Source organism: Phyllobates terribilis, unplaced genomic scaffold (genome assembly GCF_046119375.1).
Source record: "Phyllobates terribilis strain yellow unplaced genomic scaffold, ASM4611937v1 Scaffold_1__5_contigs__length_1240528914, whole genome shotgun sequence".
Taxonomy (NCBI): domain Eukaryota; kingdom Metazoa; phylum Chordata; class Amphibia; order Anura; family Dendrobatidae; genus Phyllobates; species Phyllobates terribilis.
Window position 1 is genome coordinate 520139114 of NW_027362761.1, and position 24814 is coordinate 520163927.

The following is a 24814-nucleotide window of genomic DNA, read 5'->3' on the forward strand; positions in this document are numbered from 1 at the left end:
CGAGGACGACCATATTGGTAAGAATTTGCATTCAAATTGTTATTCCCAGCATTGAGCAGTATCACTTATCCAAGGGTGCTAGGAGTCCCAATGCTCCCATTCCCAGGACGAGGCTCTGAAATGTTCCTGCGGATTATCTGTGGGGCTGCGGCACACCTATTCTGCCATCATGACTGCCGGCCACAGTCCGATTAAAAAGTTCACATGGTCGTTTTGACTGTCCAGTCGTTTGTTCCATTTTGAGGAACAAAAATGCGTTAAAGGGGTATTTTCATCTCTAAGATCCTATCCTAGTATGAAGTAGGTGTAATAGTAATAATATTAGCAAATACGTCCAATTAGAAATGTAGTATAGTTCTTCTGATAAGCTATTGTGCTTACCCCATGTGTAGGACATTGCAGTAAGCTTAGTTATCCATGGTTACGACCACTCATATAGTGACAGTTAGTTAGTGGTTGTACTGCAATGCCCTGCACATGGGGTAAGTGACATAGCTTATCAGAAGAACTATACTACATTTCTAATTGGAGGTATTTGCTAATATTATTATTATTACATCTACTACATATTGGGATAGGATCTTGGAGATGGGAATACCCCTTTTTAATGCAAAAAAAAAAAAGTTCTGTCACGTTACTTGTGCAAAGGGAAGCGGAGGGTCTGATTTTTATTATTTTGGTGTCCTGCTGGTGTCTGTTTTTAGATCGGAAGAAAAAGCACCTCTAGCAGAAATTTTTCTTCCACTTTAAAAAAAAAAAAATGACACCAGACAGACCCCCTAATGATTAGAGGGGTCTTTCTGATTCAGTTTGTACCAGTTATCCAGCGTTTTCCTTAGAATGGAAGTCTGAACATGGCCTTACTCGAGGATGTCCTATTTGCGGCTTTTTCGGTGCCAGCAGAGATCTACCTTCTGACTCGCGCGCGGTCGTGTCGTCGTAGGCTGGTCCCTCCACGGTGGGGCAGCAGTCAGACATTACATAAGCAGCTCATTCAGCGAGCGGCCCCAGCGGCCGGGATTATCTGCTGGAGATAATCTGTTACAGATGAGGAGGTGACAGTCGAAATATTTTGATTGCTCCAGCATTCTTCTTTGGAGAACATTTCTTATGGCAGGCTGGATGCATATTTGTTGTATTATCCGATGCTGTGCGTGTCTGGGGAGACCTTCCTCTGGGGACTCCAGCGCTGTTTGGCACTTTTGTGTCTGATGATGCAGACACGGAGTGATTAGATGTGTATAAGCAGATAATCCGCCAGGTCAGTCTGAGGCCACGGCAAGTGTGTGTCTGTGCAGAGCTAGCATCGCCTGCCACTTATTCACTGGTGTCCCCGGCCGTGCACGCGATACCTTTTTTTATTTTTTATTTTTTTCGTGGCATGACCTCATTTACATTACATTACTAGATTGTCATGTAGTATAGATTTTAAATACTTGTGCTCCTGCATAGAAAAGTTACGGTAGTTTTTTCCCCTCATTTTATATTATGTATTTTTTTGTAATATTTTATTCTTCATATTCTCACAGATCCTTCATTCTGGGTCACATGACCATCAGTCCGCTCTTCTGACACCCGGATCCTGTGGCTCACATAATGCCCTTGAGATCCTTATATTTTGACCTTCACCCAATATCATAAGCGGCTCCATGTACAGGGAGGGGTAGGCTAAAGTGCCGTTTTTGGCGTTATTCACACATCCGTATTTCTTTGCCAAAATCAGGAGCGTCTCCAAATTACAGAACAGGTGTCAATCTTTCAATTATAGTTTTACCTTTGTGAATTCCAATCCTGGTTTTGGCATACAAAACACTGATGTAAAATACTGATGTCTGAATAAGGCTCATGTGCAGTGTGCAACTGTCCACGTGATGTCACCAACTGCCCCTCAGCCTGCCCCTGTCCATGTGATGTCACCAACAGCCCCTCAGCCTGCCCCTGTCCACGTGGTGCCAGCAGCTGCCCCTCAGCCTGCCCCTGTCCATGTGATGTCACCAACTGCCCCTCAGCCTGCCCCTGTCCATGTGATGTCAGCGACTGTCCCTCAGCCTGCCCCTGTCCATGTGATGTCACCAACAGCCCCTCAGCCTGCCCCTGTCCATGTGATGTCACCAACAGCCCCTCAGCCTGCCCCTGTCCATGTGATGTCACCAACAGCCCCTCAGCCTGCCCCTGTCCACGTGGTGCCAGCAGCTGCCCCTCAGCCTGCCCCTGTCCATGTGATGTCACCAACAGCCCCTCAGCCTGCCCCTGTCCATGTGATGTCAGCGACTGTCCCTCAGCCTGCCCCTGTCCATGTGATATCAGCGACTGTCCCTCAGCCTGCCCCTGTCCATGTGATGTCACCAACTGCCCCTCAGCCTGCCCCTGTCCATGTGATGTCAGCAACTGTCCCTCAGCCTGCCCCTGTCCATGTGATGTCAGCGACTGTCCCTCAGCCTGCCCCTGTCCATGTGATGTCAGCGACTGTCCCTCAGCCTGCCCCTGTCCATGTGATATCAGCGACTGTCCCTCAGCCTGCCCCTGTCCATGTGATGTCAGCGACTGTCCCTCAGCCTGCCCCTGTCCATGTGATATCAGCGACTGTCCCTCAGCCTGCCCCTGTCCATGTGATGTCAGCGACTGTCCCTCAGCCTGCCCCTGTCCATGTGATGTCACCAACTGCCCCTCAGCCTGCCCCTGTCCATGTGATGTCAGCGACTGTCCCTCAGCCTGCCCCTGTCCATGTGATGTCACCAACAGCCCCTCAGCCTGCCCCTGTCCATGTGATGTCACCGACTGCCCCTCAGCCTGCCCCTGTCCATGTGATGTCAGCGACTGTCCCTCAGCCTGCCCCTGTCCATGTGATGTCAGCGACTGTCCCTCAGCCTGCCCCTGTCCATGTGATGTCACCAACAGCCCCTCAGCCTGCCCCTGTCCATGTGATGTCAGCGACTGTCCCTCAGCCTGCCCCTGTCCATGTGATGTCAGCGACTGCCCCTCAGCCTGCCCCTGTCCATGTGATGTCAGCGACTGTCCCTCAGCCTGCCCCTGTCCATGTGATGTCACCAACTGCCCCTCAGCCTGCCCCTGTCCATGTGATGTCAGCGACTGTCCCTCAGCCTGCCCCTGTCCATGTGATGTCACCGACTGCCCCTCAGCCTGCCCCTGTCCATGTGATGTCACCGACTGCCCCTCAGCCTGCCCCTGTCCATGTGAGGTCAGCGACTGTCCCTCAGCCTGCCCCTGTCCATGTGGTGCCAGCAGCTGCCCCTCAGCCTGCCCCTGTCCATGTGGTGCCAGCAGCTGCCCCTCAGCCTGCCCCTGTCCATGTGATGTCACCAACTGCCCCTCAGCCTGCCCCTGTCCATGTGGTGCCAGCAGCTGCCCCTCAGCCTGCCCCTGTCCATGTGGTGCCAGCAGCTGCCCCTCAGCCTGCCCCTGTCCGTGTGGTGCCAGCAGCTGCCCCCCAGCCTGCTCATTTCCATGACAGCACTTGTGGCAGCATGTATATTGGGTGGGAGGCTCGAGCAGAGGAAAATCAAGTGCACGGGATATGACACCTGATTGGGCATATCACCAGAAGAGTGCACTGTAGTGAGAATGGCAGATTCATCATATCCTCTTATACTACAAAAATATTTAATAGAATATTAAGCAATTAAAAAAATAATAAAAAATTCAATGCCCCTTTTTAGTATGTCCAGATAGATAAAAAGAAAAAAATGAGTTAAACCAGCAGTTGTTAAATTAAAGAACCCTGACCAGTTTCCATATGGATGACTCATCGCCAGACTGTGGTTGCGGGCTGTAAAGGGTCAAAGGTAATGAGGAAGCGGACGATGAGGGTAGGAAGCAGTGCATTTACTAATGTGGGCCACGTGTGTCCACTATTACCAGGTGACAGTCTGTGAAACCTTAGGGGGGCCCTCTTTGGAAATCACTGACTTTCTACTTTTCTTATTTCTAGGAGGTTAATAATAGCAGCTTTTTAATATGGTCACATGTCTTTAATTTTACTAATAAAGTGCTGAATTATCAACTATTCTAGTTTTATAAAACAACAGTTATTAAATGTTTAGAAAGTTAGCCCAAAAGTAAAAATAAAAAATATCAAAAAAATCCTGATAAAGGCTCCTTTTTCAGCTATATAAGCAAGAGCTCCTTCACTGGCGGACAACGTCCATCCATGTACAGCATGGACCATAATTAATTTTAATGGGCACATGTAATATTGTACATTTCCTCTGCCATCACACCTGGAGGCTCCTGTTATTAAAGGCGTTGTCTCTACGCCAGCCAATGTAGAGTACCGGGTTTCGCTACTTTATTGAGCTTCACCCGGCGCTTGCCCACATGGTATTTACCCTCACCCCAAGATCGTCCTCACAACGGTTGTGGTAATATATCTTAGAGTAACCGTTGTTTTCTTTTTTTTTTCATCAATCAGAAGTCCACATGAAAATAAGAAACTTTTTGTAATATGTCTCATCAGAGAGATCTGCTTCTTTCTGCTACTGGACTGATCATACAGTCTCAAAATGTGTCTTCAGTGAATACAGATAGGAGATGATAGTTGGTGCTCATAAAGTTCTATGGAATTTGCGGCAGAATATTTTTCTGCCTCTAGCTCCTCCCTTTTGACATACAATTTTAAAAACACCAACTGCCAGCTCCTATATCTGGAATGGAAAAGTCTGTTGTTTGCTCTCAATTCATTGATAAAATCTGTATTCAAAGATTAATCCAGGAGGAGAAAGAAGCAGGTTAATCTGATAAGATATATTACAAAGTTTTTTATTTTCATGTGTACTATTGAGTTATGAAATAAAAATTAAAATGACGGTTATTCTTTAATAAAGATGCCCCCCTGAGACCATATATAGTCCACCCAGACCTGTAAGTGCTACCTGTGACCTGTACTTTGGGGGGTCGGAGCGCTACGTCCTTGTGACTGTCCCAGTGCTATGAGGGTCCTGTGTAGTGATTTTTAGTACTTGCACTTCTTGCATTTGTCATACAGAGAGGGTTAGCTGTGAAACGTCTCTTTGTAGTAGTACGGGACATTTTTGAGAGATTAGTGTCTGCAATGTTTTGTCTGCTCCTCACCTCTTTTGAACTGTATCAAAGTAAAATCAAGTTAATTCCCTATTTCTTCCAGTGGAGACTTCAGGGCGAGGGACTCGTCTTCTACATACCTTACATACCAATTATGACTGCCAGTCACAGACTAAACACGATCCTGGTGTTGCTCGGTTTCCATGGTGTAGTCTTCAGCTTGTGAATCAGCGTATTGTGTTACCCGTCATCCGTGCGACCTGTGTGTCCATGGTGGCCTCCTCTCCTTGGCCTTGAGGGCCAGGTTTAATAGGTCATTTGTGGTTAATGGCTATTAAAGTACTTTTTTTTTTCTTATTTCTGGTAGGCCATGAACCGATCTCTTGCTAATGTGATCCTTGGAGGCTTTGGAACCTCATCTACCGCCGGTGGCAAGCCAATGGAGATCACTGGCACCCACACGGAAATCAATCTAGATGGCGCAGTGGACATGATCAAAGAGTCTCAGAACATCATCATTACACCAGGTAATGGACCGCCCGCTTGGCCTTTACAGTCAAGTGGGCGGTTCTGCTGTGATTTTACAAGAGAAGGCTGCGAGTCACTGATTAGCACTGCCCACTTGACTGAAAAAGCAAGAAGTTGCAGTGCATAAAACACAATTTATACTGAATCTTTTCCCATGAATTGGGATATCGGTCTACTTAGCTCTTCATGATGCCGGCAGATCGGACTGCATTTTTAGTGGGTTATTCTATTCATTTGTTTTTTTTCTGCCAAATCATTAATTTTTGTCATTTGGCCTTATATTAATTTCTGCACCCCAATTCTTCCTCTGCCCTATGGGGGCGCTGCAGGTGCTTTTTGTATTTTATTAGTGACTCTTTTAAAAATCATAAAAGCTGCTATGAAAATGGATGGATTGGAAGAAGACACAGGCCGTATAAACGGCACCACGCGGGCGTCCTCGGGGCAATTTCCTCCCCTGTGTTCCCTCTCTATGGACGACCGCTAACCACAGCTGGAGAGCAGATGGTGGCAATATATCTGGGCATTGCTGATGAGGAAGGAGTCTGATACTTGGTATAAAGCGTCTCCGACCTATTGGGAAAGCCCTAGAGGCAGCGTCGGTTCCTGTTCCTATAGAGCCCAATGGTTTATTCACCCCTTCTCTGTTTTGCAGGTTACGGTCTGTGCGCTGCTAAGGCTCAGTATCCCATCGCAGATTTAGTGAAGCAGCTGAGAGATTCGGGAAGAAATGTCAGGTAGGTATAAACTCCTAGCAGTCTGTACTCGCTATATGATGCAAGCGCCATGGGGGGAAGGCTGGAGAGAAACCTATTGCTAAAAATCAGCTTTTTATGTTATTTGTATTTTTAGAAAAATGTTGGCAGTATGTCTTCTTTCAGTCTTTGTGTGTGTATATATTACACACGCACACGCACACGCATCTCACTAAATTAGAATATCATCAAAAAGTTAATTTATTTTAGTTCTTCAATACAAAAAGTGAAACTCCTATATTATATACAGTCATTACAAACAGAGTGATCGATTTCAAGTGTTTATTTCTGTTAATGTTGATGATTATGGCTTACAGCCAATGAAAACACAAAAGTCATTATCTCAGTAAATTAGAATACTTTATAACAACAGCCTGAAAAATGATTTTAATATCTGAAATGTTGTCCTACTGAAATGTATGATCAGTAAATGCCCTCAATACTTGGTCGGGGCTCCTTTTGCATCAATTACTGCATCAATGCGGCGTGGCATGGGGGCAATCAGCCTGTGGCACTGCTGAGGTGTTATGGAAGCTCAGGTTGCTTTGATAGTAGCCTTCAGCTCGTCTGCATTGCTGGGTCTGGTGTCTCTCATCTTCCTCTTGACAATACCTCATAGATTCTCTATGGAGTTAAGGTCAGACGAGTTTGCTGGCCCATCAAGCACAGTGATACTGTTGTTTTTATACCAGGTATTGGTACTTTTGGCAGTGTGGACAGGTGCCAAGTCCTGCTGGAAAAGGAAATTTCCATCTCCTAAAAGCTTGTCGGCAGAGGGAAGCATGAAGTGCTCTAAAATTTCCTGGTAGACGGCTGCGCTGACTTTGGTCTTGATAAAACACAGTGGACCTACACCAGCAGATGACATGGCTCCCCAAACCATCACTGATTGTGGAAACTTCACACTAGACCTCAAGCAGCTTGGATTGTGTGCCTCTCCACTCTTCCTTCAGACACTGGGACCTTGTGGAGTGTGTCAATGACTGCCCTCTGGACATCTGTCAAGTCAGCAGTCTTCCCCATGATTGTGGCGCCTACTGAAACAGACTAAGGGACCTTTTTAAATGCTTAGGAAGCCTTTGCAGGTGTTTTTTGTTAATTATTCTAATTTACTGAGATAATGACTTTTGTGTTTTCATTGGCTGTAAGCCATAATCATCAACATTAACAGAAATAAATACTTGAAATAGATCACTGTTTGTAATGACTCTATATAATATAGGAGTTTCACTTTTTTGTATTGAAGAACTAAAATAAATAAACTTTTTGATGATATTCTAATTTAGTGAGATGCACCTGTATATACGTACATGTGTATATGTAATATGTATATGTGTGTAATAAAAAAAAAAATGTAGATAGAGATAGATATGGATATATATTTATGGATATGGATCTTTATTAAAAACACACACAAAAAAAAAAGATTTAGTAATTTTGCAATTCTCATACTAAATCTTTCTCAGACTCTTGTCCTTTCAGACCGTTTTCAGCAAGTCTCCACGTTTATCAGAGACAGGATTATAATCCTCTATACACAGCTGATAACACAGGATCCACCAATCATAATAGCTGACCTGCTCCTCCTTCCTTCATAATGTCCTTGCACACGCTCATTAGACACTTCAATACAAAAGATAGTGTTAGGATACAACCACTGTGGCTATGTACATGTGTTGTTTCCTGAAACGGGAATTTGGGGTCTAAATAAAAAGCACCAATGGTCAGTGCTACTATTGCAAGATTTCTTTACTTTATCTTCAATACATATTGTATTATGAAAAAAAAAAAACAGTGCAAAAGCCTGATTTAAAAGCAATAGGTAACTTTCTGATTATTTCTTTGTTTTAATGTGCCAGAAAGAAAATATTTAATTTTACCACACTGTGTTTGTGACACTTTTTTCTAAGTTTCAGAATAAGAAAGGGTTGTGGCTTAGCATAAAAGGGGCATGGCTTCAAATGGAAGGGGTTTAGCTTAGTGTTCAGTTCCATGCGCCATCCATTTTGGCACAAGGTGAGCCAACTAATAGGTCAGTGGTGTGAAGTCAGACTAGATGGCCTAAAGAATCACCACATTAGCAACCAGCAAGAGACACTGCAATAAATCTGGCACATTGTAAAGGCATCAAAATCTGTTGGTGTTTTGCTGAACCTGCTGATATCTGTGGGATCATCCGATCATCCACTATGTATGGGGGCGATGATTGTCTGGCAGTATGAATTAAAATGCCCGACCCTTTTATTTTCCATGAAATAAGCCTCTGCCAGAGGTATATGGCAGCAGCTTTCTCCGCTCTCCCCAATGAATATACATTCATGTGTATTGGGGAGTTGTGAGAGCTGATGATTCAGCCAGCATCCATTCAACTTCTATAGCATGTGTATGGCCAGCTGATGTCTGTCTACTCTAATTGTATACCGTGAACCATTTTAATAAATCTGCTAACGCCCAGTTGTCAGCTTATTCATACACTTCCAGGAGGAATAACAGAGGAACGGCACTAAACAGGGTTTATTGTAGCATAAAATAGTTGCATTTGACCCTGTGCGGAGGTATTTGTGTCTTTTTTTGAAGGGTTTGGTTCTGGAAGACTTTACTTATTTTCGTGTCCAGTCTTAAAATAGTCTTCTAGCCTCCCTCCCTTCCTAGAAGAGAAAGTCACAGCTGCAATGTAAACTGCTTACTTGGTCCTGAAGTCTTCTTGGAACCCGAAAATAAATATTCTTGTAATTGCATACGACTCCTATGTCTCCTCCTATCCCCCTGAGCGGAGCGCTCTGCAGGAAATCTGCTCTTATGTAATCAGGCTTGTCACTCGTTGTGAAGGTTACTTTCGGGAATAAGGTTTTCTTTTTTTAACAACTCAATGTCCTTATTTTAACTCCACGTTTTGCAAAGTTGGTGCCCTGTGAGCTGAAAATGTAAAAATGTGATAGACATGAGCTTGTCGCCCGTATTGCTGCTCCCTGTAACCACTGCTCTCCATGGCGGATCTCCATTTAAGCAAACCATGAGCACTCTGCCGAGTATCAGCCCTGCCTCTGCTGTTATTGTATATGCTGTGAGCGCTAGTTAAATGTCCATTAACATTAATGAGGTTCTTCAGGGATAGAGAAAATTAATAACAGAAATTGTTATTGTAAATAAATTACTAAATATCTTTAATTAGCAAATCACTTTCATTTGCTCAAGGGAGGTAATTGCTATACAATAATAGCCACTTTCTTGTTATACTCAGAGAAACCTGTCCTGAATGTTTGTTTATAGGGCAGGTGCCTGTGAGCATGTGCAATAGGAAATTTGCTGCTGGGACCTAGAGATACATGGACCATGTACTATCACGTTCTCTCCAGATCACAGCAGCTGCTGAGGATGCTGATGGTCCTCTTACCTCAGGACCCTGGCATCTCCAATATTAGATCACATAGAGAGGGTGGACAGCAGTGTGAGCAGTCTCTTCTTACCTCAGTCCCTTTGGTATCACCAGTATTAGAACATATAGACATGGTAAGCAGCAGTGTGAGCATCCTCTTCTTACCTCAGCATCCTTGGTATCTCCAGTACTAGATCAGACACATATAGGTAAGAAGAGGCTGCTCACACTGCTGTCCTCCCTGAGCTCCTCTGGTATCTCCAAAAGTAGATTAGATAGACATAGACAGCAATGGAGCAGCCTGTTCTTCTGTCAGCATTTTTGCTTTTGGCAAGTATTAGATCAGATAGACCGGGTGGACAGTAGTGTGAGCAGCCTCTTCTTATCTCATCACCCTTGGTATCTCCAGTATTAGATTAGACAGATAGGGAGGACAGCAGTGTGAGCAGCCTCTTCTTACCTCAGCACCACTTATATCTCCAGAAGTAGATCAGATAGACATAGACAGCAGTGTGAGCAGTCTCTTCTTCCATCAGCACTTTTGGTATCTCCAGTATTAGATCAGATAGACAGGGTGGACCGCAGTGTGAGCAGCCTCTTCTTACCTCATCACCCCTGGTATTTCTGGTATTTCCAGCATTAGATCATATAGACAGGATGGACAGCAGTGTGAGCAGTCTCTTCTTACCTTATCACCACTGGTATCTCCAGTATTAGATCAGACAGATAGGGAGGGCAGCAGTGTGAGCAGTCTCTTCTTACCTCAGCATCCCAGGGATCTCCAGTATTAGATTAGAAAGACACTGTGATACTGCCACAAAGTAGTAGGTATTTTAATGTGTAGTCTGACACATAATGACTCCTGTTGTACAGAGAGTGAATATGGAAACTAACTAGGCAGAGAGATGGCACAGTGATGATCTACACAGCTTCCAACACGGGGACAGAAGGATTAGTAAACAGCAAGACATGTCAGGCTCCTGAGGTACTTGGCAGATTTACAGTGGTAAGAGTGTTTTCCACATTTGTGTCTTGTGGTCGTCTTCCTTATTCCAACTTTCCATTTTTGCAGAATTTAGCCCCCCCCCATTCAGTGGAAACTGCAGTACAATGACACATATGCCGGGCTACATCTGACTTTGTGAATGTGCTGCTGTCGAGGAACTTGTCAGCAATGTTCTGTGCCACACATTTCATGTTTCCTGGCAGTTCTCCCGTTTCACTCTCACTTCCCATGTAAATCCCTTCGGGACCATCTTTGACCATCTGCTTATCTGGCGTTAACTGTTGGTGAAAGGAAACATTTGCAGGCCTGGCAGTGTCGGCTCCATGCACACGTCTCCAGACACGGCCTTCCTGCTGTCCTTCATACAGTTCGTATCAGCGCTCCCATCTATGCAGCGTCTGCTATTTACAGTAAAGTCAGATATTTCAGGAAAATGGTTGTTCCTTGTCCCCTCTTCTCTCTTATGTACCATAATGGCTCATCTTATAAGTCCAGCCTCAGCATCCGATAAGGTGCATTTTTAGCGCTGCACTTTTACATTGCTCTTCTTCACAATATTGCAGCAAGTTAGTATTAAGATAATAAGGAGGCGACCCTGATGGTACTTGCTAAATATCATTTTTTTTTTTCAGGGCAGAAGCTACATCAGTTAGACATCCCATTGTGTTTTCTTTTTATATCCGATCTCCATCCTGACATAGGATGTACTGTAAAGTAAAAATTAGTAGAAAAAAAAAAATGATATAGCTAAACTGTTTTCCTAATTAAAAAATGTAAGAAATGGAAAAGATATGTTTGGTATCAATATGTGCATATAAGTATTGACACTTTTTTTTGGTCACTGTACTTCTTCTTTAATGAAAATGCAAGAAAAAAAACCCAAAACACTAGTTTGGCAGCACATCACTCCCCGTGTACTCCGAGAATGTGCTGCCAATTTTAGCCTTTCACTATATTGGGACACAACAATCGTATTAGTGAACATGATCTTTCCTTGTTGGCCTGTGCCAATCAAATTATATGTAGTTGGTCAGCGCTGCATAACTGAGCCAACCCTAATGGTAAAGGTTGTGACTCGACAAGGGGTAGCTGGTTGAGGACAGGGTGGAGTGGAGACATGGGATCAGGTCGGGTTGTCTATGGGTCGGGGATTATGATTATGTGACACAGACCTATGTAGTACGTTCTCAAGGCACTCTTAAAACTTTTAATGTTGGGGGAAAGTGGGGGCAACACGAGAGATGTTTTGCAGGTGAGCAGGAGATGATGATATAAGGAAGGAGCAGAAATGTCAGTGGGTGGGTAGATGGAGATGTGACCGCATTGTAGACTTATAAAGGTTGTGGACATAATTCTGCAAGAAGCGGGTAACGAGGACAAAGCAGCAGCATCATTATAACCGCCATACATAGATCAATCCCGGCTGGTGCGTTCATGATGGATTGCTGCAGAACCAATCAGAGGTTATGTACAGCGATCGGGTTGTGAAGTTAGGGCTGATGAGGAATTAAATTTTATAGATATTCATAGTCTAAAATTGTGGATTAAAGAGGTTGCCCAACACTGTTGATCACTTAGTATTTGTAGGTTAGGTAATCCTATTGGATCTATGGGACTCCGGCACCCCTACCGTTGAGCTGTTACTGGGTCTCAAGGTCTCTGGACATGTGAAGCGTTTGGAGCTGGAACACCACAGGTTTGTATACTGTATAGTTGCCCGTTCATGGATACTTCCGCTCAGCTTCTACTGAAGTGAATGGGAGCTGATTGCTGTACCAGAGAAGGCCACTACACAGTGTACAGAGCAGTGCTGTTCCAGCTGCTGCACTGTATACCTCCTGCGCCCATAAGACCTGCCACAAGGTGATTGTTTGGGGTGCTCAATATTTTACTCCTGGACAACTGCTTTATTTTAGTACTAGTGTGATATGCAAGTTAATTTTCAGGAACTCATTAATACAGAATTTATTTTATGGTTAGTCAGTGCCCTGAAGTTGTCATCCACTTCTCGTAATATAATCAGCTTCACTGTGAGGCTCGGTCCTAGCGGTGATCAGATTCCCGTCCGTGACATTCCTGTTCCCTGTGTAAGGATACATCATTTATTACAATCTGACGGACATTTGTTTTGCAGAGAGCATAAGACCTATTTGTTATACTGATAAGAACGGGCCGGGATCTCCCTCGACGGGCTTGACACTTGAGCAGCGCGGTCCTAAGTGGCAATGAAAAGCCAATGAAACATTGAATGCAAACAACGTCTGGCGTGCCCTTTGATCTGCGGAGAGTGGAAACCTGATCAAAGATTTCCTATGTCACTCCGGCAGCTCGATGTGTCTAAACTCTACCTAATCATTGTAAATGACTTCTAAATGCCCCGTCTGTTTACCGCAAACTGTAAATACAGATTTATTTCATACAATTACTATGTAACCGCGACAGGAACCTCTTGTTTAATATGGGTCTTTCATCATGTTGTGGTGCTCCCACGGTGTTCATTGACTGCAGCTGCCCCTCTTCTTGGCTTCACTAGGTCTGCACTGCCTCAGGACCATGTCTTGTTCAGTTTCCAGACACTGTGACACACTCTCATACACCCACCCCTCGTGGATCCATGCCAACACAGACATACGGCTGTCATCAATTAGTCATGCCCCTGCTTAGCCAACAAACCGTTCACATCTGTCAATAGGACTCTGAGACTTGTGATGGATTCCGACACGCAGATGCCGAGTAGTCAGGTCTGGCCACAGCCATAACACGCTATGCGGCCTTGGCGTGCTGTTGTGTATTTGATACCTGCAGGCCTCGCCACAGCTGGTAGAACCATGGAGGACCTGCTGAGCGGGATCCAGCCACCGAGGCAGAAGATTATCAAACGCTAAAGACTTAACTCTGCAGCCTAAACCATTGTATGAGCTCAGTACCGCAGAAAACCTTCTTGTTATGCGCCGGGAGTCATTGGAGCGGAAGTCACAGTGGCTCCCTGGCGCCTGCTCCATAGATCACTGCAGCACGGTGCTCATACAAACCCGGCCTGGAGTAAACTAAGCGCCGTCTATAAGAGCTGCGCTTTGCGCATGCTCCGGGAGGTGAGGAAGGAAAGCGCACGCCACAGCGCCCTGTGACGTGTGGGGGAGGGAGGGAAAACAGTAACTAGGCTGATAGGCGTCGATTTAGGGGAATAATAATCAGATAGGCGGGCATTGCTTGGCGTCCCCCGGACGCCAAGCCTGTTGAAAACCAAAAAGATAAAACTACTTCTCTCTGCAATCAGACCTCTACTATGGACCATACAGGTATGTATAGATTTACTTTTCTATAACCTGTATGCCCATAGTAGAGGTCTGATAACTCCCATGGGGGTGACAGATTCCATTTAACAATGAAGTTGGCAGGACTGGATTATCATGTAATATGTATGTGGGCTCCAGACTCTTCCTTAACAAAAGTTAGGAGAGAAGAGGTTTGGGCATGTTGCAGTCACAGCGCCCAATCGTTTTGTTTTATCGGGAAGATGCGCCTCTGCACGCTCCACCACTCACTATCTAGGGGATACATGTCAAACTCTGGCCCCCAGGGTGGTTTTATTTGACCCTCGACACCAGAACAACCACCACCCCTATGTGTGGCCATTATTCTGTATGGAGGGCTATGTGGGGCCCATTATTCTGTATGGAGGACTATGTGTGGCCATTATTCTGTATCGAGGACTATATGGTGCTCATAATACTGCATGGAAGATGATGTTGGAGCCCATTATTCTGCATGGAGGGCTATGTGGGGCCTATTATTCTGTATGGAGGACTATGTGAGGCCCATTATTCTGCATGGAGGGCTATGTGGGGCCCATTATTCTGTATGGAGGACTATGTGAGGCCCATTATTCTGCATGGAGGGCTATGTGGGGCCCATTATTCTGTATGGAGGACTATGTGGGGCCATTATTCTGTATGGAGGACTTTGTGGGGCCTATTATTCTGTATGGAGGACTTTGTGGGGCCCATTATTCTGTATGGAGGACTTTGTGGGGCTCATTATACTGGTGGGCCCGCGACTTTGTCCATGTATTTCACTTTGGCCCTCTGTTTGCGTTTGACATCCCTAGGGTGTATTGGAGCTTCACATGTATAACTCTGCACTGAAGTTCTGTTTTAGCAAATATATTCCTTAAAATTATCTGTTTTAGCCTATTTTAGACACATCCTTAGGGAATTCTGAGTTAATAGAGGAGACCCCCACTTATGTATTATCTCCATTAAATAGCCAAGATGGGAAAAAGCGAGAAGGAATGTCTTGTTCTGGAAGACCTAACAATTCTGTGTATTACATGGACAGCATATTGGTTTCGGTTGTGTAACGCGTTACTTTGCCTGTGGAGGAGCTGCAGGGAAAGTGAACATTGGCTGGGCTCCCTGCATGTGATTGTGTGAGATCCCTATAAGTAGGAACCCTCTGATTAGACTCTCAATGGGTGGGATTGTCAGAAGAATGAGTTAATTGAGAATTCGGTCTGACTGGAGAATTTCAAACGCTTTTTTCTGTGTTTGGTCATAAGTCACCTGAGAGAAGTTGACAGATCTCATCAAAGTTGAATGTACAAGGAAATTAAAGAGTCTCTAAAAGGAAAATGGTGAAAAATGTTTAATGGAATCTGATTGCGAAAAATGATTTTTAGCCTCAAATATATGCATTTAAATTAATTAAAAAATAAAATAAATTATTATCCTCAGAGGTGGTCGACCCCCTTTAACTACTTCCAGACTGCCAATAGATTATAAATATCTGAAAGGTCCACATTCCACTCTGCAGTGACATTCTAAAATGTCACTGTGTAGTAGAACATCTGCCTAGACTCGTACAGCTGCGGGGAGCCAGCTGTCAGTTACAGCTGGACTCCTCATCCAGAAGGCAGGGACGGTTTGTTACCATCTCTGCCTTCTCTATTGCTGTATACACAGTGCTGAACAAGCGCTGTATTTGCAGTAATAGGAAGCGCTGTCACCGTCGGGCTTGTGATCTCTTGGTGTAGGGAGGGAGCAGGACCTGCTTGGTTCCTGGAGACCCCATCAGCTCTGCTGTGCAGCCAGGAAGCTACATTTCCACTCTACTTGTGGTTAATATACCAGCCCCAGTTGCAGGTGGTAAGTAATATATGCCCATGTGCCGCAGAAAAAAAACATATCTGGTATATAAAAAATAATTTTTACAGAAAGGAGAACAAAGTTTTGTATTTCAGCGGTCCTTTGTGGTCATAAAAAAAGAAAGAGGATAAATATAGCAGTATTTTCTTTATCCCACCATCGCTCGATATCAGCAAAAAAAAAAAAAAAAGGTATGAAAATAACCTAAAAACTACAGCACGCTCCTTGTATTATGAAATAAGATGCAAAATTTCTATGACTATCTGAACGAGAGAAAAAAAATCAACTCTTTAATCGGCTTGTAAGAAAAAAGCTGAAAATGTCCCTGAGCAAAAAGTAAAGTGGATACGATTATGTCATGTGCGCCACCGGAAGGGGCGGCGTATGGCTCCCTGGGTGTTGTGCTCCTTGTTTTCGAGCCCTCCATTTTTCCTGTAACATGCCTTTTCATTTCCACATTACAGCCTGCCGTCAGGAAAGCCGCAGAGAGTTCAGCTTTTGCTCTGGAAACTTATCCGTTATTATCACAAAGCTCCCAGAGCCATGTTAATTGCGCTGTATTATGGATTTGGCATAAAAGCAATTCTCTGATATTTTCTTGCAGTTATGATCTTATTTCAAGGTGGAATTTCCAAACTCCTCTGTCCTGGTGTTAAAAAGAAATCCAACGCTCCCCTGAAGCAAAGGGTTAAACGTAACGCGCTCCGCGGGCGGACTTTATTCTGCACAAATGCGCCGCTCTTTACAAATCTCCCAGAATCGTGTATTATTTAATCATCCGAACTCCAGAAAGCTGACACCAGAGATCTGTGGTGTGTTTGCAAATCTAGGAAGGTTTTAGTTACATAAACTTGTTATGTTCCTAGCACAGTGGATTTCACAGCAAAATCCTAGGGCTTAACTTTCAGGAAATCACTGGAATATTAAAAGCAGACAAGGCGCAGAAGCCGGGAGCCCGTAGACAATCCTCTTATTCAACAAGAAAGCGTTTTGTAACCATCCACAACCTTTTTATAATGTCATTTTTGTCTTAATGTACGAAAAATGTTGTGTCCATGTAAATGATGGGAATTCCTTTTTTTTTTTTTTTTTTAAAATTTTGAGGATTTTCCTTATGTTAGTAATTTTAACTTATGCTATAAAAGCGGCTTGTTCGGGAAGTAAAATGAGATCACCCTGTATGGCCCTAAAACTGGTTACACTAATATAGAAGTCTATACTAGACGTCGAGACACAGACATTATAGTAATAGTGATTCAGATCTGTTTTCTAGTAACTTTTTTGTCCCCTTGGCAATACTTCCAAACGGACATGAATAGTATGGCGCTGAAAGTATGAAACTTAATTTCAATTTTTTTTTTTATATTCACACCATTCTGGTTACCCCTTCATCCAGCATTGTACCAAAAAAGCTGTATAGTTTTTTTTTTTTTTCTGCATTTAAAATAGGAAGTATTTTTCACTTAAAATAACTATACAACATATTCTACAAATACAAAAACCCAAGAAAAAATAAAAAAAAAAATAAGAAAATACTCTGCAGTAAGTAAATAGTAATAGCACATATAAATAACATCAGGTAGTTATTTAACACTATTTTGATCAAAAAAGGGTAAAAGCCATCCGACTTCGACAAGGTGTACCCAATCGGGACGGTCCTATCTTTTAGTAAATTTCACCTTATGTCAGCCGACCTCACTGTAGATAAGGGCAGAGCAGGACCCGGGCCCAACTGTTCAGACACCGGACCCATGGGAAGCTATATGCACTGCTCAAAAAAATAAAGGGAACACTCAAATAACACATCCTAGATATGAATGAATGAAATATTCTCATTGAATACTTTGTTCTGTACAAAGTTGAATGTGCTGACAACAAAATCACACAAAAATCATCAATGGAAATCAAATTTATTAACCAATGGAGGCCTGGATTTGGAGTCACCCTCAAAATTAAAGTGGAAAAACAAACTACAGGCTGATCCAACTTTGATGTAATGTCCTTAAAACAAGTCAAAATGAGGCTCAGTATTGTGTGTGGCCTCCACGTGCCTGTATGACCTCCCTACAACGCCTGGGCATGCTCCTGATGAGGTTGCGGATGGTCTCCTGTGGGATCTCCTCCCAGACCTGGACTAAAGCATCCGCCAACTCCTGGACAGTCTGTGGTGCAACGTGACGTTGGTGGATGGAGCGAGACATGATGTCCCAGATGTGCTCAATCGGATTCAGGTCTGGGGAACGGGCGGGCCAGTCCATAGCTTCAATGCATTCATCTTGCAGGAGCTGCTGACACACTCCAGCCACATGAGGTCTGGCATTGTCCTGCATTAGGAGGAACCCAGGGCCAACCGCACCAGCATATGGTCTCACAAGGGGTCTGAGGATCTCATCTCTGTAAATAATGGCAGTCAGGCTACCTCAGGCGAGCACGTGGAGGTCTGTGCGGCCCTCCAAAGAAATGCCACCCCACACCATTACTGACCCACTGCCAAATCCGTCATGCTGAAGGATGTTGCAGGCAGATCGTTCTCCACAGCGTCTCCAGACTCTGTCACGTCTGTCACATGTGCTCAGTGTGAACCTGCTTTCAACTGTGACGAGCACAGGGCGCCAGTGGCGACTTTGCCAATCCTGGTGTTCTGTGGCAAATGCCAAGCGTCCTGCACGGTGTTGGGCTGTGAGCACAACCCCCATCAGTGGACGTCGAGCCCTCATACCACCCTCATGGAGTCGGTTTCTAACCGTTTGTGCAGACTCATGCACATTTGTGGCCTGCCGGAGGTCATTTTGCAGGGCTCTGGCAGTGCTCCTCCTGTTCCTCCTTGCACCAAGGTGGAGGTAGCGGTCCTGCTGCTGGGTTGTTGCTCTCCTACGGCACCCTCCATGTCTCCTGGTGTACTGGCCTGTCTCATAGTAGCGCCTCCAGCCTCTGGACACTACGCTGACAGACACAGTAAACCACCTTGCCACAGCTCGCATCGATGTGCCATCCTGGATGAGCTGCACTACCTGAGCAACTTCTGTGGGTTGTAGAGTCCGTCTCATGCTACCATGAGTGTGAAAACACAACCAACATTCAAAAGTGACCAAAATATCAGCCAGAAAGCATTGGCACTGAGATGTGGTGTGTGGTCCCCACCTGCAGAACCACTCCTTTATTGAGGGTGTCTTGATAATTGCCAATAATTTCCATCTATTGTCTATTCCACTTGCACAACAGCATGTGCAATTGATTGTCAGTGTTGCTTCCTAAGTGGACAGTTTGATTTCACAGAAGTTTGATTTAATTGGAGTTATATTCTGTTGTTTAAGTGTTCCCTTTATTTTTTTTGAGAAGTGTAGCTGAAGGCTAAGTGCCCACGATGCAGAAATGCTGCATATTTTTTCCGCTTCTCCCTGGCAGGAAAACCGCATGCGGATTTTATGTGCATTTTTCCTGCACGGTAGAAGCGTTTGTCAAGCGTTTTTGCATACATTTCTGCATGCGGGTTATCAAGCGCTTTTCCAAGCGATTTTAGCATCATTTGGAATAGTGCTTGACAACTTGGTCACACTATATAAATCCATGCAATCGGCATGGATTTATATAGTGTGACCAAATTAATAGTTGAAAAAAAGATTAAAAATGGTAAAAATTAAAAAACAAAACAAAAAAAAAACAACAAAAACATTATACTTACCTTCTGATGGCCCCCGGTCTTTTCTCCGCTGCATCTGGTCTCTTGTACATCTCGCGGTGGTGTGGACCTTTCATAACGTCATTTAGTCATGTGACAGGTCACGCGACCGCTGACGTCAGCAGTCTCGTGACCTGTCACATGACTAAATGACGTCATGGAAGGTCCTTTTAGATCATCGCGAGCCGTCGGGGAGCCAGGACGCATCATACAGGAGACCGGGGGACATCGGAAGGTGAGTATATGTTTATCTTTTATTTAAAATTATTTTTTTAACAGGTTCTATGGTACCCGGGTCTGGATGAGAGTCTCCTCTTCTCCAGACTCGGGTACTATCCGCACATTGAATCGCTTAATATCCGCATGTGCACATGTAGTCATGCGGATATTAAGCAATTCAATGCAAGTCAATGGCGGCAATCTGCGTGTCCGCAAAATTAATGGACATGCTGCATATTTTTCCGCAATGATAATCTGCATTGGAAATTTCCGCAGCATGAGCACAACACATGCAGATTATCATTGAGGACCATGGGACACGTATTACCAAGCGTTTTTTAAGTGTTTTCGCTGCGGAAATTCCGCGGCAAAAACGCATAGTGGGCACACAGCCGAAATGCCTGGCTCAAAAAAGTGCCTAGATCTTATTTTGCAAAGACCATTATTGCCAATACTACCAATACGCGAAGTCCAAATGATACCACCACACAATAATCACTGCCATTACCCACTACATGGAGAATAAATATTACCATACTTGTAATTAGATTACCGCCACACAGTGATTGTGTACAGTCATGGCCAAAAGTTTTGAGAATGACACCAAAATGATATTTTCACATGATCTGCTGGCCTCTGGTTTTTATTAGTGTTTGTCTGATGTTTATATCACATACAGAAATATAATTGCAATCATATTATGAGTACCAATAGGTTATATTGACAGTTAGAATGAGTTAATGCAGCAAGTCAATATTTGCAGTGTTGCCCCTTCTTCTTCAAGACCTCTGTAATTCTCCCTGGCATGCTCTCAATCAACTTTTGGACCAAATCCTGACTGATAGCAGTCCATTCTTGCATAATCAATGCTTGCATTTTGCCAGAATTTGTTGGTTTTTGTTTGTCCACCCGTCTCTTGATGATTGACCACAAGTTCTCAATGGGATTAAGATCTGGGGAGTTTCCAGGCCATGGACCCAAAATCTCTATGTTTTGTTCCATGAGCCATTTAGTTATCACCTTTGCTTTATGGCAAGGTGCTCCATCATGCTGGAAAAGGCATTGTTGGGCGCCAAACTGCTCTTGGACGGTTGGGAGAAGTTGCTCTTGGAGGACATTCTGGTACCATTCTTTATTCATGGCTGTGTTTTTAGGCAAGACTGTGAGTGAGCCGATTCCCTTGGCTGAGAAGCAACCCCACACATGAATGGTTTCAGGATGCTTTACAGTTGGCATGAGACAAGACTGGTGGTAGCGCTCACCTCTTCTTCTCCGAATAAGCTGTTTTCCAGATGTCCCAAACAATCGAAAAGGGAATTCATCAGAGAAAATGACTTTGCCCCAGTCCTCAGCAGTCCACTCCCTGTACCTTTTGCAGAATATCAGTCGGTCCCTGATGTTTTTTCTGGAGAGAAGTGGCTTCTTTGCTGCCCTCCTTGAAACCAGCCCTTGCTCAAAGAGTCTCCGCCTCACAGTGCGTGCAGAAGCACTCACACCAGCCTGCTGCCATTCCTGAGCAAGCTCGGCACTGCTGGTAGTCCGATCCCGCAGCTGAAACAGTTTTAAGATACGGTTCTGGCGCTTGCTGGTCTTTCTTGGGCGCCCTGGAGCCTTTTTGACAACAATGGAAGCTCTCTCCTTGAAGTTCTTGATGATGCGATAGATTGTTGACTGAGGTGCAATCTTTGTAGCTGCGATACTCTTCCCTGTTAGGCCATTTTTGTGCAGTGCAATGATGGCTGCACGTGTTTCTTTAGAGATAACCATGGTTAACTGAAGAGAAACAATGATACCAAGAACCAGCCTCCTTTCAAAGTGTCCAGTGATGTCATTCTTACTTAATCATGACTGATTGATCGCCAGCCCTGTCCTCATCAACACCCACACCTGTGTTAATGGATCAATCACTAAAACGATGTTAGCTGCTCCTTTTAAGGCAGGACTGCAATGATGTTGAAATGTGTTTTGGGGGTTATAGTTAATTTTCTGGGCAAATATTGACTTTGCAAGTACAGTAATTGCTGTTAAGCTGATCACTCTTTGACATTCAGGAGTATATGCAAATTGCCATTACAAAAAATGAAGCAGTAAACTTTGGAAAAATTACTTTTTGTCTCATTCTCAATACTTTTGGCCATGACTGTAGTAGTAGATGTCTGTTCTGCAGAACGTGTAAGTGATCGCGGTATAGTTACGTAACTCACAAGTGATGTCCTTCTTGATTTTAGTCATTCACTTTTCCTATGTTCTCCCTCCGGCCCAGACCGCCAAGATTCCTTATTCCAGTCACAATTTGTGTCTGCAAAGTTTGCAACACACATTTATCTTCTCTGTGCCCCCTAATAAGTCCTCATCTGTGCATCCTAGAAAGTTACTAGCGCCCTTTTTTTTTGCACCTAGGCAGTCTTAATATCCCTTTAAAACTAATGTCCCCTATATGCTTCTTTGAAACGTATCATTCCGAGCGGCTCCTTACAGCAATATTGGAGGAAAGTGGGGGGTGCGTCTTATGGTCCGACATATGTATATACACACACTGTGGCTGTGGAGGGTGTGGGGCAGGCACAGGAGGCAGGAGCCGCCTGCTGCAGACTTCACTGTGCCCTCTACTAAAGAAAATGAATATTCACTGCTCCCCATGGGCGTCCGAAAAATACTGGTATCTTAAATTTTTTAAAAATTTTTCAAGTGGGAAGGGAAGAAATCTAACTTATGCATTTAAAGCAATGTAATCCAGCACAGTAGCTTAATCAGATAATGTTGTCTGACAACAGTATACTTTTAAATGAAGCTGAATAATAAACAATTAAATTAGCATACTAAAATATTTGTGTATTCAAATTACAGGAAAAAAAAAGGATTTAAATTAACAGTTTCTAGTAGTATAATTAACAAAGACCATATATACAAACGATATATAACAGTTGTGTCAGAATTCCTATTGGAGAGGAAATTGTTCATTCCAAAAGTTCCATTTATTATAATATTTGTGTAAAGAGTTGTTTATTTTTGCATTAATATATTCGTATAAATTATGTTGGGAACTTTATAATTTCGGAGATCGATTGGATAGTGGAAGTTTTTCAATTTGACGCAATTACATTTTTGACAACAATGAAAATGTGTATGATTGATTATATATCTCAAAATTTTTGGAATGAATTCTGTGTCTAAAGATAGAAGTGCGAGAAGTAACACACAATTCAATACTTACCAAAAGGAGTGTGAGGGTCCTGCACGCAGGCTTACAGTCTATGAGGAAATGGGGCTAATCAACATGATTGCATATGAAATCTACTTATAGTGTCTTATGTTCTGTACACATTAGGAAAACCGTTATCCTGCCCTTACTAAAGATGGCTGGTATTTTTTGCTGGTGCTTGTGGTGTCATATACACTACACGGACAAAAGTATTGTGTCCCCTCCACATCACCCATTCTACACCCATAGCCATTTATAAAATGTTGGTCCTGCCCTCCCACTATTTTATTTTAAGATAAATCAACTTTCACTCTTCTAGGAAGGATTTCTACAAGAATTTGGAGTTTGTCTGTGGGAAATTTTGCCCCTTGATCCAGAAGAGCATTTATGGGGTTGATGATAGATGGGGTGGCCCAGCTCATAATCTCTAGTTCGTCTGAAAGGTGTGGATGGGATTGATGTCCGTGCTCTGTTCAACCAGTCAAGTTCTCCTACACCACACTTCCCCCAACGTTGGTTTATGGACATGGTTGCTTTGTGCACTGGAGCACAGTCATAGGGAACACAAAAGGACCTTTCCCACACTGTACACAAACATACAATTGTCCTAAACGTCTTGTGCTGAAGCATGAAAATTTGACTTTACTGCCGACCCCTGAAAAACAAGCCCATAGCATTATCCTTCCTTCACCAAACTTACAGTTGGAGCAATAAAGCCAGGCAGGCAACGTTCTCCTGGCATTCGCTAAACACAGACTCGTCTACCGAGTGCCAGATGAGATGCGTGATCCGTCACTACACTGAACTCAAAGTTCCTGCAGGTTTATAATAGTCATCAGAATAATCTATTTCAAATGTGTAAGCCGCAAAGCAAGCAACCGGTCTTTAGGGACAAGGGGATGCTCCATAGTCCAGTGGTGGTGGCTCGTCACAACTTTTTCTAACGATTGACATTATTCTTGGTGATGTAAGGCTTGTATGCAGCTGCTCTGCCATAAAGCTCACGTTGCTACGTTTTTTTTTTTTTTGTTGGTGTTGATGCCAGAGGAGATCTGGACTCTGCAGTTATAAAGTCAGCAGAACGTTGGTGACTTTTATGCCCTCTGCTCCTCAGCACTTGGTGACCCCAGTATGTAACTTTACATGGTCTTCATGGCTGAGTTACGGTTCCTTCCACTTTTCTATAATATCACTCTCAGGTTATGGTGAGAAGAAATGTCATGAACTGACTTGTTATACTGGTGGCTCCTATTATAGGACTGTGCTGGTATCAGTGATCTCTAGAACTAGATATTGTCACACATTAGTGAAGGCGAGGGGCCGGATGTTATACACTGGGGTAATGGGACTGCGTAAAAAGGTTGAATTCAATGGTTAAGAGTTGCGGCACAGGACTTGGTCCATAAAGTGTGTGTCAGTATGTCTTTTCACCTTCTAGGTTGTTTTCTAGGTGATTTAGCAGTTCCTTGTTCTTCATTACCTTCTTACTGAGATCCTGCTGCCATTACCAATATTCTATAGATGACATTTTCTTCTTTCTATTTTTGAACCACTTCCTTCCTGTTAAAATTACTCTCCATCTGCTTACAACACGTCCCATCTCTTTGTACGTCTCATAAAGTTTTTGAAAGATGACATTTCTCCAAACACATCCAGAACATCCTCCTGAAGCTTTGGTCGTCGTCTGAGAAAGCCCAAAAAGCAGATGAGCCTCTGAGCATTAGCCATGATCACAACATATGCCAAATGATTTATGTCATCCACCACGGCCTTTTTCAGAGTTCATTAAGAAAAAGTACAAAGTCTTAATGAGATCCAGATTCAGGAAACAGAAAGCCAGACGTCAAGCTGTACCAACCTCACACATT

The 24814-nt window shown here is 43.8% G+C and overlaps 1 protein-coding gene across 1 annotated transcript in view; it reads left to right on the forward strand.

Moving 5' to 3' along the window:
• NNT (nicotinamide nucleotide transhydrogenase) overlaps window positions 1–24814 on the forward strand; it is a 106789-nt gene that overhangs the window by 71877 nt on the left and 10098 nt on the right. The window contains exons 18-19 of the mRNA XM_073680304.1: window positions 5405–5564; window positions 6221–6302. Of these exons, the coding sequence (XP_073536405.1) occupies window positions 5405–5564; window positions 6221–6302 (242 nt within the window). The remainder of the gene's footprint in view (window positions 1–5404; window positions 5565–6220; window positions 6303–24814) is intronic.